The 17765-nt window shown below is 34.7% G+C and overlaps 1 protein-coding gene and 1 long non-coding RNA gene across 5 annotated transcripts in view; one reads left to right on the plus strand and one right to left on the minus strand.

Annotated features, from left to right (window-relative positions):
• The window catches only part of LOC132434894 (uncharacterized), a 427467-nt gene that overhangs the window by 387269 nt on the left and 22433 nt on the right, over nucleotides 1-17765 (minus strand). The gene's annotated exons all lie outside the window — the stretch shown is intronic.
• The window catches only part of PNPT1 (polyribonucleotide nucleotidyltransferase 1), a 41002-nt gene that overhangs the window by 10549 nt on the left and 12688 nt on the right, over nucleotides 1-17765 (plus strand). Inside the window, exons 9-18 of the mRNA XM_060026561.1 lie at nucleotides 3843-4029; nucleotides 4904-4955; nucleotides 5357-5414; nucleotides 7423-7519; nucleotides 7971-8073; nucleotides 12333-12403; nucleotides 14162-14198; nucleotides 16102-16168; nucleotides 16254-16343; nucleotides 17528-17581. Of these exons, the coding sequence (XP_059882544.1) occupies nucleotides 3843-4029; nucleotides 4904-4955; nucleotides 5357-5414; nucleotides 7423-7519; nucleotides 7971-8073; nucleotides 12333-12403; nucleotides 14162-14198; nucleotides 16102-16168; nucleotides 16254-16343; nucleotides 17528-17581 (816 nt within the window). The remainder of the gene's footprint in view (nucleotides 1-3842; nucleotides 4030-4903; nucleotides 4956-5356; nucleotides 5415-7422; nucleotides 7520-7970; nucleotides 8074-12332; nucleotides 12404-14161; nucleotides 14199-16101; nucleotides 16169-16253; nucleotides 16344-17527; nucleotides 17582-17765) is intronic.

Here is a 17765-nt window from a genome sequence, read left to right on the forward strand (position 1 = left end):
GAGCTCTGGCCAACTTTTCTAACTTTCTAACTTACAGGCAGGAGGAAGAAAAAAGAAAAAGGGGAATAGAAAAAGGAGTGTGCCCTCTGAGTAAGTCAGCCTCCCTTTTAAAGAACTTTCCCAGAAGTCCCCACATAGCAGTTTCCACTTACATCTTATTGGACAGAAGTGTGACACATCTGCATCCATGACTACAAGGGAGGCAAGGAAATGGTTTTTGGATTCTACCTTGAGAAGGTGGGGAACTATTGAAATATAGAGAGGATTCCAAAGATATGGGGAAGCTCTGAATAACGAATGACCCCTACATCATATTTGAGCATCTCAGAAAGGGCCTTGAGCAGAGTATTGGTTTACTATTTGAAGTTCACTTGGTCTCCATCTGAAATTTTTTTTGCTGAAAGTTACAATGTTCATTTAATTCCAATTAGTAAATCGATTTGGCTTCTTTACAGGGCCTTTATGATTAGAATCAAGGTTTGTAAAGTATCCGGCATAGTACCTAGTACCTAGTAAGCAAACAGTCAATACCTGCTATTACCATTAAGACACAAAATAAACTTGCTTCTAAATGGTCATATAGCTTCTATCTGCCTTAGAATTTGAACCCCTCTAATTTTAAATAGATATTGGAGGAATGAACTAAGGATCTTTACTGTATCTGTGGCATGCCACAGAAACCCGATAGGCAGCCTTCCAGCTGGCTGTTCTCACCCGTTCCTCTCTAGATGGAAGAATGAAACCAGAAACTGCTTAAACCATCACAGGGTAGTCTTGAGTAATTATAAGGAGGCTGAACGTGATTCAGAACCAACCTGTAAGGAGACTGGTTTCAGAAGTTACCAGCATCCATTTTATGACTTCCACATCACTATTTTCAGCCAGTACTCTGTACTTTTGTCAAGGTATACCAAATATACATCTGACCCCATGTTCATGTATTAAAGTTAATATTGGGTCCAAGTCAAATATCATCATCATGGAACTTCTGGGATACAAAACTACAAAAAAGTAATTGCTACCATTTCATTATTAAAATATTTAGGGCTTCCCTGGTGGCGCAGTGGTTGAGAGTCCGCCTGCCGATGCAGGGGACATGGGTTCGAGACCTGGTCCCGGAAGTTCCCACATGCCACAGAGCAGCTAAGCGCATGCGCCACAATTACTGAGCCTGTGCTCTAGACCTCGCTAGCCACAACTACTGAAGCCTGCATGCCTAGAGCCCATGCTCCGCAACAAGAGAAGCCACCGCAATGAGAGGCCCATGTACCACAACGAAGAGTAGCCCCCTCTCGCTGCAACTAGAGAAAAACCCACGCACAGCAAGGAAGACCCAATGCAGCCAAAAAATAAAACAATAAAAAAAAGAAAAATGAATTGCTTTGAAATTTAATTGGTGAAAACAAAGTCTGAGTAATATTCATTTTCTTTGCCATATTCTCTTCTTTAAATGAATTTACTGAGGTATAATTTACATACATTAAATGCATGTTTGGGACTTCCCTGGTGGTCCAAGTGGCTGGAGCTCCGCGCTCCCAGTGCAGGGTCCGGGGTTCAATCCGTGGTCAGGGAACTAGATCCTGCATGCATGCCGCAACAAAGATCCCTCACACCGCAATGAAGATCCTGTGTGCTGCAACTTAAAAAAAAAGATCCCATGTGCCGCAACTAGAAAAGATCACACATACCGCAACTAAGACCTGGTTGCAGCCAAATAAATAAATAAATAATTTTAAAATGCATGTTTTTTTAAATTTTTAAAAAATTTGTTTTATTTATTTATTTATGGCTGTGTTGGGTCTTTGTTGCTGCTCACGGGCTTTCTCTCGTTGCAGCAAGCGGGGGCTACTCTTCGTTGAGGTGTGCAGGCTTCTCATTGCGGTGGCTTCTCTTTTTGCAGAGGATGGGCTCTAGGTGCGTGGGCTACAGTAGTTGTGGCACATGGGTTCAGTAGTTGTGATTCATGGGCTCTAGAGCGCAGGCTCAGTAGTTGTGGTGCACAGGCTTAGTTGCTCCGCAGCATGTGGGATCTTCCCGGACCAGGGCTTGAACCCGTGTCCCCTGCATTGGCAGGCAGATTCTTAACCACTATGCCACCAGGGAAGCTCTAAATGCATGTTTTTAAATTTCCAATTTAATTCTGTGAAAGTGAGAGGTCATGGGAATACAGATAAGAAAAAGGATATAACCATCTCCATATCATGGTATCAGAGGAAGCATCTTCATGCCTCAAGTGAAGAACTGAAACCTTACCTCCCTTTACCCTCCCCCATGTATATTTGTTTATGTTTATCTACATTTAGAACCACAATAGGGAAGTGTCACAATTTTTGCTTTTGCTTCAACCATCAGTTTAGAAAATTCCAGAGAAGGAAAGTATATTGTACTTACCAATATTTCTGCTTAACATGTTCTTAACATGGTTTCTTCCTTTATTGTTTGCTTTCTGTTTAGAGAACTTTCCTTAGCCATTTTAGGGTGACACATTTTCTTCTTTCTCCTTCATCTAAGAGTCTTGATTTCTCCTTCATTCCTAAATATCTTCACTGGGTATAGGATTCTGGGATGACAGTTCTTTTCTTTCAGCACCTGAAAAATATTATGCCTCTTCCTTCTGGCCTCCATGGTTTCTGATGATAAATCTGCTGTTGTTTGCTTTTCCCATATGGGTAAGGTCATTTTTCTCTGGCTGGTTTCAAGATTTTTTTCTTTGTCTTTGGTTATCAGAAGTTTAATTGTGATGTGTCTTTCTTTGGGTCATCCTATGTAGGGTTTATTCAGCTTCTTGAATATGCAGGTTTATGTCTCTGCCAAATTTGGGGAGTTTCCAGCTATTTTTTTTTCCCAGTACTTTTCAGCCCTGCCATCTTTCTCCTCTCTTTCCAGGACACCAGTGACACAAGTGTTATATCTTTTGTTACACTTTCACAGGTCTGCTTCAATTGACTGATGGAATTCCAACATATGAAGCATATAAGTAGATTTTTTTTTCATTCTCCATTATGCCTAGAAGACTTAGAAGTGACTTTTTAGGCAATAATAAATCTTAATGATAACATTATGTGGTTAAACATATTAGTTATGATGGCAACTATGTATTACATGATCTTTGACTTTGGACAAGTTGAGGAATGCCAGAAATGGCACACAAGTTGGCAGGAGTCTATTCAGCCTTGTAGAAACCAAAGCCAAAGCTGAATAGTAGATTTTAGCTAGGTACCATGCTAGAAGCCTTACTTTGGAGCTTCCCTGCTTTACACAGGAGTTTTACTGTTACAGAACTATAAAAACAACCTTTTTATGGTAGTAGCTAGGGTTCTCTAGTTGGCTTACTTGAAACAGTATCACTACAAAGATTTCCCCACCTGTGCAAGAATTAGACAATGTGACAATGACCAAATTAAGTGGGAAGTCACATCAAATATTGTTAAACAGGAAACATTTATTGGCCACCTATTGTGCTGATATTATAAAATTACATTTTAAATACATTTAAAAGAAAGATGCAATTGTACATATTAAAAGATGGAATTTTATGGTATTTGAATTATACCTTATAAAGCTGTTATAAAAAGTTGTGTGCGTAGTTTATTTTCCATTTCATTTTTTATGAGAAATCTCTCATTAAATTTATGAAGACTATAAACCTAACTTCAAATATCAAGGTTTCTTTATTCATTTACTACTGTTTATATTTTGGAATTATGTTGATTCTGAGGAAAGAAATCAAAAAGGATTAATAAAATTCATCTGTAATATTTATGTCATGTCATGGTATTTGAAAATGCTATATTGGTAAAAGGTTCAATGGCAGTCCTTTTGTTTTTTCTTTTTTTTTTTAGTCATGTTGGAAGCCTCTGCAGAGAATATTTTACAGCAGGACTTTTGCCATGCTATCAAAGTGGGAGTAAAATATACACAACAAATAATTCAGGGCATCCAGCAGTTGGTAAAAGAAATTGGTGTTACCAAGAGGACACCTCAGAAGTTATTTGTTCCTTTGCCAGAGATTGTGAAACACGCTCATAAGTAAGAACATCTGTACAAAAGAAAATATGAAAGTGTCACCAGATTTAATTTCCTCTCAGAAAAAACTTCTCATGGAAGCATTGTCCATGCATTACTTCTTAAATAGCACCCTTCTATTTTAAGAGTCATTGCCATAAATACCAGTCTAATGCTTTAAAAAGGATAAACCCACATCCCTCTTGAAGGGCCTAAGTTTGAATCTCAAAGGAAAGGGGAGAGTGAGTTTACTGGTGAAGATTCAGATCATCCTCATATCTCTCTGTGTGAAGGAAAAAGTATATAAAGCATAAGATATTTGAATATCTAAGGAAACTGTTGAGGTTCTTGAAAAGAAATACAATCACCACTATATGCCCAGTCCTTATAATAGTGCCTGCACATAAGCACTCAGTAAATTATGAATGAATGACCAGAAAATTATTTCACTTTATTTGAAATAAATTGAAAAAGTTAATATTTCCATTAGTATGAGTCTCACAGCCATTACTCAGAGATTAAAGAGTTACATACACTGTCCCCAACAAAAGCGTTGCCTGCAATAACAGCCAAAACACGTAGAACAGGAAAAAACAACTGGTCATATGAGAGAGACTGAGCAGAGAGAAAGAGAAAAATCTAAGGTGAAATTAATTGAACAATGAAGAAGGGAGGGCATGTGTGTGATTCCCTTAAGATGTGAGGAGAAAGAAATTTGTGTTTTGTATCATATTATAAATAGTAAACAGATTAGCAGTGTTATAGAGCAATAAATACATATTTTTAATTCTTTATGAAATGTTAAATATTTTAGATTATTAAATATTTCAGTTTTGTTTATAATAGACACTGCCTAGTGTTTCCAAATATGCTGACATTTATTTTGTGCTTAAAATAGACTCGCCATGGAAAAACTCTACGCAGTTTTTACAGATCATGAACATGATAAAGTAGGTATACCTGAATGATAAAGTAGGTATACCTGAATTTTGTTTATATAATTGTTCTGGGAATTCTTTTTTGTCATAGCTTACACAGTTTTGTTTATGAATATTTGTCCTGTTTTTATGAAAAATCTCTAAACAGAAAGCTAAATAAAAGCCTAGCTGTTTGCTTCTCCATTCTCCTGTTGTTGGGAAGGAGGTTTTAGGGAAAACTTTTAGGGAAGTGTGGAAATATATTTAAATGAATTAAACAGGTAATATTCCCTACAAATCAATAACCAGTTTCAATATTTTAAAGAATGTTACCATGAGAGAGAAATCTGATTACTATTACAATGTGTTAATTGTATAATAATTTAAAAAATAGAAATGTTAAATATAATAACTGAACCTCAACTTTCTTTTAGATTTCCAGAGATGAAGCCGTTAACAAGATTAGATTAGATACAGAGGAACAACTAAAAGGTAATTTTTTTTTTTTTTTAGTTTAAAAAATATTTAAAGGAAATAATAGATTTTAAAGTTTCAGTTGTGGGACCTTGAACAAATTGGTTATTCTCATTACTCCTTAGTTTTATCTTTGGTAAACTTAAAATAATGATACATCCCAAGGTTACTGTTAAATTGACCTCTATAAATGGGTAAGAACTGCACCTGACATGGAGTGGGCACCAATAAATGCTGAATGTGAGGTATTCCTGACCTTTTCTGGATCAAACTCTCATACTCCAAAATGGGTATCGTTGTATCCTGTCATGAAAATCTAAAAGATATTCTTTAAAATTCTTGTTCTTAATTTGTAAAACTGCAATACTAATAATACATGGTTTGTGGGGATTGAATGAATAAGTCATTTACATCTGCGCCTGGCACATAGCAGGTGTTCAGTAAGTGTTAACTGATGTTGTTATTATTAACATGTGGAAATGTAAAATTTAGATTTTAGAGAATCTTGCTCTCTAAAAATTAAACAAAGGATTTGATTGTTTTAATATCAATCACAAACTGAATGTGTACCAGGCATGACATATAGTTCTCGTTAATTTTTCTGTTAACAGACAAATATTCTCTCACCTGAGTATCTTATTTTAAGACAAAAATTCTGCTGCTAGCCTTGATATTAAGGCCATTACCTATAATTGCCATTGAAAAAGTTTGGTCTTTTCTCACTATATTTCATCCTATTAAGAATTAGAAGTTGTTGAACTGAATGAATAAGCATTTTCAGAACTCTAATGGAAAACTGATGAATTCATAAAAGTGCTAACAAAAGATCAAGATGAAAAAAAATTAATTACATGGGACTGAGTGAACTGATGACGATGATTATAATTTTTGTGACTTTCTGTTTGAATAAAAAAAAAACTTTGAAGCATTTAGTACAAAATACAGGTTAATATCTTTATAACTTTGACCTGGGAAATAATTTCTTAATTTACAATAAAAGAGCTAATCATAAAAAAAAAAGACAGAGAAGCTGTATAACACCTGTTGCCTTATTTAAAAAGAAAAGTGATTTTGTGTTTGTATTAATACATAATAGAATACCTTCATGACCCTCTGGGTTCATAGGATATTTTAAATGTTTTGTTACTAATTATTTTCATCTCCAAGTGCAACTCAGTTAAAGCATAAAAATTCATATTAAAATATAATATTTAAAATTATTCTTGCCTGATGAAGACACAATTCTTAATATATCTCTCTGTGGCCACTTCTTGTGTTCTGGTTACTTTAAAGTTATATTTAATAAACCAATTGCTTAAGAGAACAGTGCTTAAAACTTGGCATAAATCAATTGGTAAGATAAAAGTAGCTGAACATTTAAAAGCATAAGCCTAGGCCGACAAATCTGTATTCAGGTTACAGCTGTCAGTTACTACCTGAGTTATCTCAGGCAATTTACTCCTCCTCTTTAGGCCTGTTTTTTTCTTCTGTAGAATGGGGATAATAGTAATAGAATTTACCTCATAAATTCCTATAAAGATTAAAGGCATTAAAAAAAAACATGTAAATTACCTGGGTTATGAAAGAACTTGATAAATGTTAACTAAAAACTAGTCGGTAGGGATTTGTAAAATATAAAAAAAAATTATTCCTCTATTTGTGTACCAAGATAAAAAGATCCTAAGGCAAAAGAGTTAAGGAGACTACTCTTAAAAATATCAGTTAAACCTTCTCATGATATGGTGGGCTAGATTTGTCAGATAACAATGTAATAGAAAGCTGATTTCAAAGCACTATTGTTCTGGTAGAAAGCAAACTAAGTTCCCATTAACAGTGCATTTGAGGTATAATACTTGTGTCTCTCCTACTTAAAAACATTTAATTTATCTACTTTGAGAACTAAATGTTCAGAGTCAACTCCCTTGGCTTACTTCCATAGTTAATTTATTTGATACTGTGAACTTAAGAGAAATCTTATCTTCCAGAAAGAGAAAATCTTTGTTTTGGTTTGTCTTTTCTTCTATAGAAAAATTTCCAGAAGTTGATTCCTATGAAATAATAGAATCCTTCAATGTTGCTGCAAAGGATGTTTTTAGAAGTATTATTTTGAATGAATACAAAAGGTAAACATATCCTTTTTTAATGGAATTGAAAGCAGGTTTCCTCAAAAGTGCCAACTTGCTCAAAGCAAGAGACTTTTTTTTTCAAGTAACAGGAAAGAATTATATAATGTTTATTTTATAAATGGATACCTGTTGAAGAGTGTGTGCATTGGGTAGATGTGTTCATCTCTCTGTGGGCCTCGTATAGAGCATTGCTTCACAGCTGTGACTGCATGTTAGAATTACCTGCAGAGCTTTTTAACAATATAAGTGTATGGGTCACAACCCTTGAAATTCTGATTCAGTGGGACTTAAGATGGGGCCCAGGTATCTATATTATTTTTTTAAAGTTCTACAGGCAGTTATGACATGCAGTTCAAGTTGAGAACTTCCTGGTAGGATTCAAAAGATAATGTGTGATTTTTCTGACTTCCAACACTGCTTTTCTTAATTATTTCCTTTATTACTGTAGGTGTGATGGTCGAGATTTGACTTCACTTAGGAATATAAATTGTGAGGTAGATATGTTTAAAATTCTTCATGGATCATCATTATTTCAAAGGGGACAAACACAGGTAATATATGTAAAAAGCTACAATTATTTGCCAATACAGGATTGCTTAATTAGTTCTAATAGAAGTACATTATGTAGGTTTTTAGCATATGGAATATATTATCTATTCAGAGTACTTTGATTTTTAAAAAATGTTTAACAGTCAAGATAATGAACGTACCCAAGAGTTTCCTCATGCCTCACTATAGTCTCTTCTTCCTGCTCCCCTCCCTTTCCTTAGGCAATTACTGATCTGCTTTTGTCACTGTAAATTAGTTTGCATTTTCTAGAATTATCTAGTATTTTTATTACATTTTTCTTTTAATCTTAAGTACACAAAATTAAGTCACTCATACTCCTCAGTTTATGACATATTAGCATTGTTGGTCTATGGCCAGGCCCTCACTTTTTTTCTCCATTTAGCCTGAACCTTAGTCCTATTCTTTTCCTTTACCTATTCCCTTATATTTAACACATATGTGTATGCATTGTTTCATGTATGGTATTATGCTTTATTTTAATTATGTTAATCACTAAGTTTGCCCATCTAATGGGTACAAAGTGGTGTGTCATTGCTTTCATTTGTGTTTCCTGATAAGGAATGAACTTCTCTAGCCAGTTAACATGATAACTGTATAAACCATACCCTGGGGGGCTGCATACCTCCAGGGCACTCTTTTCACAAAGATAGTGTCCCTAGAGTTGAGCAGAGTGGTAGCCCTAGTTAAGGTTTGCTCTTTTGTGAATTATCTGCTCATATCCTTTGACAAATTTGTTTTTTCTTTTTTTAATATGGTTTACTGTCTTTTTCCTGCTGGTTTTTTTTTTTTTTTTCTGTACGTGGGCCTCTCACTGTTGTGGCCTCTCCCATTGTGGAGCACAGGCTCCGGACGCGCAGACTCAGTGGCCATGGCTCACGGGCCCAGCCGCTCCGCGGCATGTGGAATCTTCCCGGACTGGGGCACGAACCCATGTCCCCTGCATCGGCAGGCAGACTCTCAACCACTGCGCCACCAGGGAAGCCCTTCCTGCTGTTTTTCACTGAGTTCTTATGTGTTTTAAATATTAATCCTTTTCAGTAAACATAATTTGTATGTATCATCTCCCTCTTTGCCATATGTCTTTTAACTTTGCTTGTGGTAGCCTACTATAAGCATACCTTGGAGATACTGCAAGTTCAGTTCCAAACCACTGCAATAAAGTGACTATCACAATAAAGCAAATCACACAAATTTTTTGATTTCCCAGTGCATATAAAATTTTTGTTTTATACTATACTGTAGTCTATTAAGTGGGCAATAACATTACATCTAAGAAAATAATGGACAAACCTTAATTTAAAAATACTTTATTGCTAAAAAATGCTAACCATCATCTGAACCTTCAGCAAGTCATAATCTTTTTGCTGGTGAGGTTTTGAAAATTTTGAGAATTATCACAATGTGACACAAAGACACAAAATGAGCAAATGCTGTTGGAAAAACGGTGCTGATAGACCTGCTTGACACAAGGTTGCCACAAACCTTCAATTTGTAAAAAAGGCATTATCTGCAAATAATTAAAAAGTTAAACACAATAAAGTGAAATGCAGTAAAATGAGGTATGCCTGTATATGTCTACAGTGAACCCGAAATCTTTACTTTTGAGGTCTTTAAAGAAATCCTCCCTTACCCCAAAGTCACAAAATTATGCACCTACTTCTTCTATTAACTTTCTAGTTTTAGCTATTAAATTTAGACTATTAATCTATCTTGGAGTTTATTCCTATACAAGGTATTAAGTAGAACTCTCCAGAGTGAGCCAATTTTGCAACACTGTTTACTAAAAATTCATTTTTTTCCCATTGATTTGTAATGTTACCTTATCATATTCAAAGTTTATAAATACATGTTTGAACTATACTCTCTTCCATTGTTCTGTGAGTTAACCTGGGCCAGTGTCAGACTGTTTTAATTATTATAGTTTTGGGATATATTTTAAAATCTGAGGGGCAAATCCCTTTTTATTCTTCCTTCTCTTCCCACCCCAAATTGTCTTAGCTCTTCTGTTACATTTGTTCTTTCATTTAAATTTTAGTATCACATCAAGTTCTGAAAAAAATCTTTCTATCCAATACGATTTAGACTGGTTTTGCACTAAATTTACGGAATGAGTAAAAAATGATATTTTTACAATTTCAATCACAGTCTTTACAATAAATATAGTGTACCGCTCCTTTGATTTGGGTTTTCTTTTATGGCTTTTAATAAAAATTTTAAAAAATAACTCTATTAAATTTTGTATACTTTTGTTAGCCCTTCTGACAATGTCTTTTAACTAGAGTGTTTAGTCCATTAATGTTCAATTTAATTTTTTGAGTTTAGTCTCATTTTATTATTTGTTTTTGTTTAGCCCCTCTGTGTTTTGTTTTTCTATTCTTTCTGCCTTTTTAGATTAATTGAATATTTTTTAGATCTCCATTTGAATTTGTTTGCTTTTTAGCTATACCTCTGTGTTATTTTACACTGGTTACTACAGAGAATACAGTATACATTCTTTTCACAGTCTGTTTACAGTTAGTTTTTTTCACTTCACACAAAATGAGTAAAGTTTGCAACCACTTAGGTCCATTTGCCCCTCCTTCCATCCTTTATACTGTAGTTGTCTTATGAGTTACATCTACATGTATTGTAACTTCACAAGGCAACATTATAACTTTTATTTTAAACAGTTACATACTTAAAGAAGAGGGAAAAGATAGTCTTTTATATTGACCCACATATTTACCATTTCTGATGCTTTTTTATTTCTTCCTGAAGATCCAAGTTTCCATTTAGTATTATTTTGCTTCAATCTGACAGGACTTCATTTAGTATTGTCCTATGGATGTTCTGATAACAAATTCTTATTTTTCATTTATCTGAAAATGTCTTTATCTTTTTACAAAGAATCTTTTGCCAGAATATAGATTCTGGGTTGATGCTTTCTTCTTTCAGAACTTAAAGAAATGGTCTACGGTTTTTTGTTCTCCTTTTTTTTTCTGATGAGAAATCAGGGCTCATTCAAATCATTGTTCCCTGTATGTTATTTTTTGTTTTCAACTGGGTGCTTTCAAGATTTTCTGTCTTTGGTTTCAGCAGTATGACTATGAAAAGTGTGGTTTTCTTTTATTTGTCCTACTAAGAGTTTCTTGAGCTTTAAACCTATAAATTTGTATCTTTCATCAAACTTGAGAAATTTCAGCTGTAATTTCTTCAAATTTTTTTCTATCTTATTCTCTCTTTTCTCTCATTCTGGGGTTGCAAGTACATATATTTAGTCCTTTTGATATTGTCCCACAGGTCCTGGAGGCTATGTTCTTTTTTCCCTCCCTCGTTCTGTAGAGTGGGCAATTTCTTCTAATCCATCTTCATGTTCACTGACTCTTGCCATCTTCTTTCCATTATGATTTATTTTTCAGTTCTAGAATTTCTGTTGGTTCTTTTTTATGTCCTTGAATATAATTATGATAGCTATTGAAAATCCTTGTCTGTTAATCCAACATCTGAATCAGCTCAGGGTCAGTCTCTATTCATTTTCTTTTCTCTTGAGAATGGGCCCCATTTCCTGTTGTTTTTTTTCTTGTAGGTTGTATCCTGGATGTTGTTAATGATACATTGTAGAGTCTTTGGATTATGTTATGTCCCTACAGTCTTCTTAGATTAACCTTATTTTTTTTCTCCCCCAATTTTAAGCAGTTAGTTTTATTGGCTGAACCTTTATTGAGGATTCGTTTAGGGTCAGGTTTTAAAATATTCCTCTTCCTGTCCTCCTCCCCCAGCACTCCCTAGTGCTTTACATATGTAGTCTATGTGATATTAGACTTCTGGATTATTGAGATTTACACATAATATTTATAATGTGTAAGTAATATAATTTCTAATGTTTATGGAATGAATAAATGTTTACTGTACTTTGGCAAGCTTTGAATAGAATGTACTTATCTCATTTCTTTAAAAGCTAAGTGGGTTCTTCAAATGTTTTTAGTTTTCATCTTCGTTGTTAGTAAATTAAAGCCTGAGGAATTTTTTTTTTTTTTTAAAGAAGATGTTGGGGGTAGGAGTTTATTTATTTATTTATTTTTGCTGTGTTGGGTCTTCGTTTCTGTGCGAGGGCTTTCTCTAGTTGTGGCAAGTGGGGCCCACTCTTCATCGCGGTGCGCAGGCCTCTCACTATCACAGCCTCTCTTGTTGCGGAGCACAGGCTCCAGACGCGCAGGCTCAGTAGTTGTAAGCCTGAGGAATTTTATTTCTTCTTTTTTAGGTGCTATGTACTGTTACATTTGATTCATTAGAATCCAGCATTAAATCAGACCGAATTATAACAGCTATAAAGTAAGTTATGTTTTTGGGTTATGATGTTACAATATATAATTCATGTGGTATATTATTATTCATTATTCTTAAAACCTGTATCTCTGTACTTCATTTTTCTATTTACATAATAGTGATTTCAAGGGTTTTTTTGTGCTGTATTTGCCTCCTAACTCATTTGTTAGAATAAGTTTTGGTAAAGCATTTAATTCTTTTTAATATGGGTACATTTAGTTTATTATCTCTAAAACCATTCCTCTGGACAGATTTCCTGGGTAATCTTGAATGGATAGGTTTTTCTGTTGAATATTGTAAACAACAGAGCAAATAAATAATAAGCAAGAATCCCAGTTCCCAAAAAGAATCTGGAAGTTGTTGAAAGAAAAAACCTTATCTAATCCCAAAGCACATTTGAATTTGTGTTAAAAAAAAAAAATACTTGGTTTTCCTCCACTGTTCCTAAAAAGTCAGCAGTAAAATCACGTTGATCAATTTTAGATGATGAGAATCTATATTACAGTCCCCACCAGCATTTATGCATCAGAGTTCTGGAACTCACAGCCACAGATCTTCCTCAGTGCCTAACAGGGTTGCTTCCCTTTCCTTTATTAAGGGTCTCAGAAGACCAAAGGACTCTGCCTCCCTCTTCCTTCTGCCAAACCGATGATGATAATCCCCAGTGTCTTCAGGATAGCATCACTAATTGTTTTTCATGTACTTAATAAAAATAACAGGTGTATGTATAAGACTTGTATGTTCATCATAATCATAATTCTTTGTGGTGGGGGAGCTCTTAAACTTTTGTATTTTAAATTCCCATCTAGACCAAAACATGGTTGCCCTATCCTTCTTCATTTTGACTCCTTCTAAGAGGCAACACAGCTTCATAAGAGTGTGCAGTGGGTTTGGCCAGCATACCTCTCTGTGTTCTAGTCCTAAGTCTATAAGGGCATACACATCACTGAACCACGCTGGTCTTTGGTTTCCTCATCTTGTAAAGTGCAGGTACTGGGCTAATGATCCCTCGCCTCCTCTCTAGCCTCTAAACCTATGATTCCTTTAGTCTTCTGAAGGTGTCTGGTTTTTGAATTTCTTTCCCCAAGGCTGTAATTTATGGTTGTGCAGATTCAGCCCTAGCCCAGGACTTTCTAAATCCTCTGTACAACAGGTGCCTTTTGTAATCCCACTCAAAGGGGACACTGTTTGTGCCAAGAACCTGTATATGCTTGTCTTTTCCTCAGTTAAAAATAAATCTGGTTTCCTGCTTCCAGAAATTTTGTTCCTTCTCATGCTTATTCTCCCCATTATTCTAGATTCAGTCATAACAGTTCTCTTTTCAAACCCTGAAAAAAATCTTTGCTTGTCAGATCTCCTGATTGCTCTCAGCTATATCATTTCAGTTACTGATATTCATTTCACATGTTTGACTGGGAGGAAGATTATAACTCTGAGATTTAAGTAGTGTGTTTATATTTAGGATTCTCACTATGTATTAATGCTTTAAAATGCATCTGTTGTCTTAGTATTCAAATCTGGATATCTAAGTGCTTTATTTTAAGCAAAATTGTTTTCTTAAATCTGTGTAGAATTCATTCAGAAGCCCCAGAAAAAAATACTGTTTCTGACATTCATCCTTCTAATTCTTCTGGTATTCAATTTCAGACCAACTCTCCTTAATAACCAATTGTTTCTTAAATCTCCCTTACATCTTTTTTAGTTGTTTATTGAATAAACCTGTATCTGTGTGATTTTTTTTAATATTATGCTTTTTGTTTGCAGTGGGATAAAAGATAAAAATTTCATGCTTCACTATGAGGTAAGATGAATTTTTCCCCAATATTTTATTATGAAAGATTTCCAGAATACAGCAAAGTTGAAAGAATTTTACAGTAGATACCAGTATATCTACTACCTAGGTTCTACCATTAACATTTTACTATGCTAGTTTTATCATATGTCTATCACTGTTACTTTATTGCTTACAGAAGCGATTTAGAGAGACAAGTAGTAGCTTTCCAACCAACAGCTTTCTGTCTGAGTCATACATAAAAGTTAAAGTATAGTAGAGAGTACTGTATTGGTCAAGAAAGAGTTGTAACTGTTCACATGTGTTTCAGACAAGTGGGGCTTTTCAAATACCTCAACTGACAAATCACCATCTCCCTTTAGTTCATTTAAATGTTCATATTTTTACTCATTTGATTAGTAGTAAAAGAACTGAGGTATTTAATGTTAAACTACTTTATATGAAATCATTACATATAATTGAGTTTGGGATTGACTTTATTCAAAAGTAATCCTAAGGGACCAGATACAACACAACCATATAGCACTTTAGTTTTAGTATTTGAAGCATACATGCTGGGGGACTAGTGTAACATAGCAGGTCTTTTGAGTGGCCATTGTTGATTGCCCAGAATCCCAACATCTCAGTTTTGTTGAATCTGCTATAGTTAATAGAGAACATTTCATGTAAAAAAAAATATGCTAGAGAATATCCATAAACCTGGAGATTCTCACAGGTTTTAAGTCCCAATATCCTGTTTTGGATATAAACATGCTACAGAAGCCACAGAGGAATAGTAATTGATAAGGCACATCCTTTGTCAAGAGCTGAAGAGCATATGGCAATCTTTAAAAAAGGGCACCTGTGAAAAATGCAGCTCTAGCGGGAAAGAGGTGAGAGCGGGGGCAAGAGAAAGATATGGGCCGTTATTGCTGTACTGTCCCATTTTTTAAAAACCTTTTTATCATAAAATACAGATACTGAAAACCATATAAAACAAAGGATGACTTAATGGGTTTTTATAAGACAGACACCCTTGTAACCACCACCCAAGTCACAGTATAGAATGTTGCCAGTCACCCCAGAAGCTCCTCCATGTTTTTCATCCCAGTCTTAATACCCTTCTTCCCCTGAAAATAACTACTCTCCTAAGTTTTATAGTAATCACTTCCTTGGATTTTTATTGCACATCCCTAGGTACTATAGTGTAGTCTGGTCCATTTTTTTAAAAATTTGGTATCTCTTTGTCTCTTTTAATCTATAGGTCTCTCCTCTATCACATTCTTTTCTTTACAGTCTCCCTGTTGAGGCCGCAGAGCCATCTGACCTGTAGTGCTCCCCACAGTCTGGGTGCTGCTGATTGCACTCATGGTGCAGTTCAGCACGTTCCTCTCTGTTTCTGTCTCCTGCAAATTGACTGCTAGATCCAGAGGCTTTATCAGATTCATGTTCCATCTCTCCTTTTTAAAAACATTCCAGATTTTATGGGAAATTTCTCAATTTTTTAAATGACTGCAACTAGTTCACATTCTTTTAAGACGATATATTGATCAAATAAAATGGTTTGCAACCCCTGGCTAAGGTAAAACCCTTATTGAAAAAGATCTGTTTCCTCAATATGCATTTTTTAAAAATACGTACATTTCTTGTATTACAAAAGTAAAGTATTTTGTTATTGTTAACAATTTAAACATTATAGAAATTTGTGGTGTAAATCCCCATAACCATCCATTTCCCACCGCAGGTCACATAAACACTAGAAATAGCTACTTTTAGCAATTTGGTATATGTTTTAGATGTCCAGACATTTTCTGTGTGTATATGAATGTACTTTTTTATTAACAAAAATGAGATTCTACTGTTTTGTAACTTATTATGTATATGGGATATCTTTCCATGTCATTTGTATATGTACGTGGTTTTTGTTTTTAAGTTTCCTCCCTACGCAACTAATGAAATTGGCAAAGTCACTGGTGTAAATAGAAGAGAACTTGGGCACGGTAAGTACAAATCTGTATATGTACATGGTATTCTTACAGAGACTTAGCATATTTTTTTTGCTTATTATTTTCTATTCTGATTTAGGTGCGCTTGCTGAGAGAGCTTTGTATCCTGTTATTCCTAAAGATTTTCCTTTCACCATAAGAGTCACATCTGAAGTACTAGAGTCAAATGGTATGGTTTTGAAATATATTTTTCCTAGTCAAAAAGAACAGACTCCCTGTTATAGTTTTAGCTTTTCATAAATAATGTTACATTACATTTATTACTACAGTACCCAACCCACTGCAAGAGAAAAATGTGTTTAATCATATACTTATCTGAATCTCTGTTCTTCACTAATGAGCTCTTTTGAAAACAATATAATATAAAACAAATATTTCTCTTTATGTGTCTTTTACAATAGATCCAGTTTGGGTTATTTGTTTTATTTTTATAAACAAGCCACAGAGCAAGGCCAGCTTGGAGAGAGGAAGGGAAAAATATATAGTGAGCCATTAAGCAGGGAATACCTGTCATATATCACAGATATAAGTAGATATCACAGAGAGAGACTGGGCTAAAAGGTCAAATTTATTTTTTGTTTCAAAGGAAATTCTTTTTTTTTTTTTTTTTTCTGGCAGGGCTGTGCGGCTTGTGGGATTTTAGTTCCCCAACCAGGGATTGATCCCAGGCCCTCGGCAGTGAGAGAGCACGGAGTCCTAATCTCTGGAATGCCAGGGAATTCCCAAAAAGTCAAATTTAAATTAAAAATCAGTCCACAGATCAAGGAAAGGTGATATAATCATTAAAGGCAGAAAGAGCATGTGGTTCTCAAACATGTAGCAGACATAGATCAGATGTTCATAGATATTTTTAAAAAAACACCAAAGGTCAGAATTTAAACTAGAGACTTTCTGTTCTCTACTGGGTGTGAGTAGGCTATAGCTAATGGTCCAGTGAGAGAGCTATAGCCCGGTATCTTTAACTGCCTTCTCATTAAGCAACAGAAGAGGCATGCTGTTTTTTCTGGTAGGTTTCTTAGAATCAGAATCTCTAGCACTGCTATCCAGTAGAACTTTCTGTAGTGACAGAAATTCTCCCTCTCTGTGCTGTCCAGCTGAGGGACTGAATTTATTTCAAATAATTTAAATTTAGTGGCCACATGTTGCTAATGGCTATCATATTGGACTGTGCAGCTCTGCAGTTTGTGGTTTAGGAAAGGTTGCCTTAAATGCTTTTAAAAAGAAGGAAGGAAAGAATATTGAATATTTAAATTATAAATGAGTATTTGTAAGGAAATAACCAGTAGTAGCAATATTCTACATTTAACAAAAATCAGTATTAAAGCAAGTATTTTTATTTCTTTCTTTGTATAGGATCATCTTCTATGGCATCTGCATGTGGTGGAAGTTTAGCTTTAATGGATGCAGGTAAAAGAGTTATGACTCAAAACTACCAAAGCTTATTTACATACATATACTTGATTAGTATAAAATACAGGATTTTTTTAAATTGAATTTTAGTAAGACTTGAAGAAGTCAGATTACAGATTACCAAACCTGGCCAGAAGGAAGATAGTTACAAAGTACAGCTTCAACTATACAGGTATCTGCT

The sequence above is a fragment of the Delphinus delphis genome, chromosome 12 (genome assembly GCF_949987515.2).
Source record: "Delphinus delphis chromosome 12, mDelDel1.2, whole genome shotgun sequence".
NCBI classification, from domain to species: domain Eukaryota; kingdom Metazoa; phylum Chordata; class Mammalia; order Artiodactyla; family Delphinidae; genus Delphinus; species Delphinus delphis.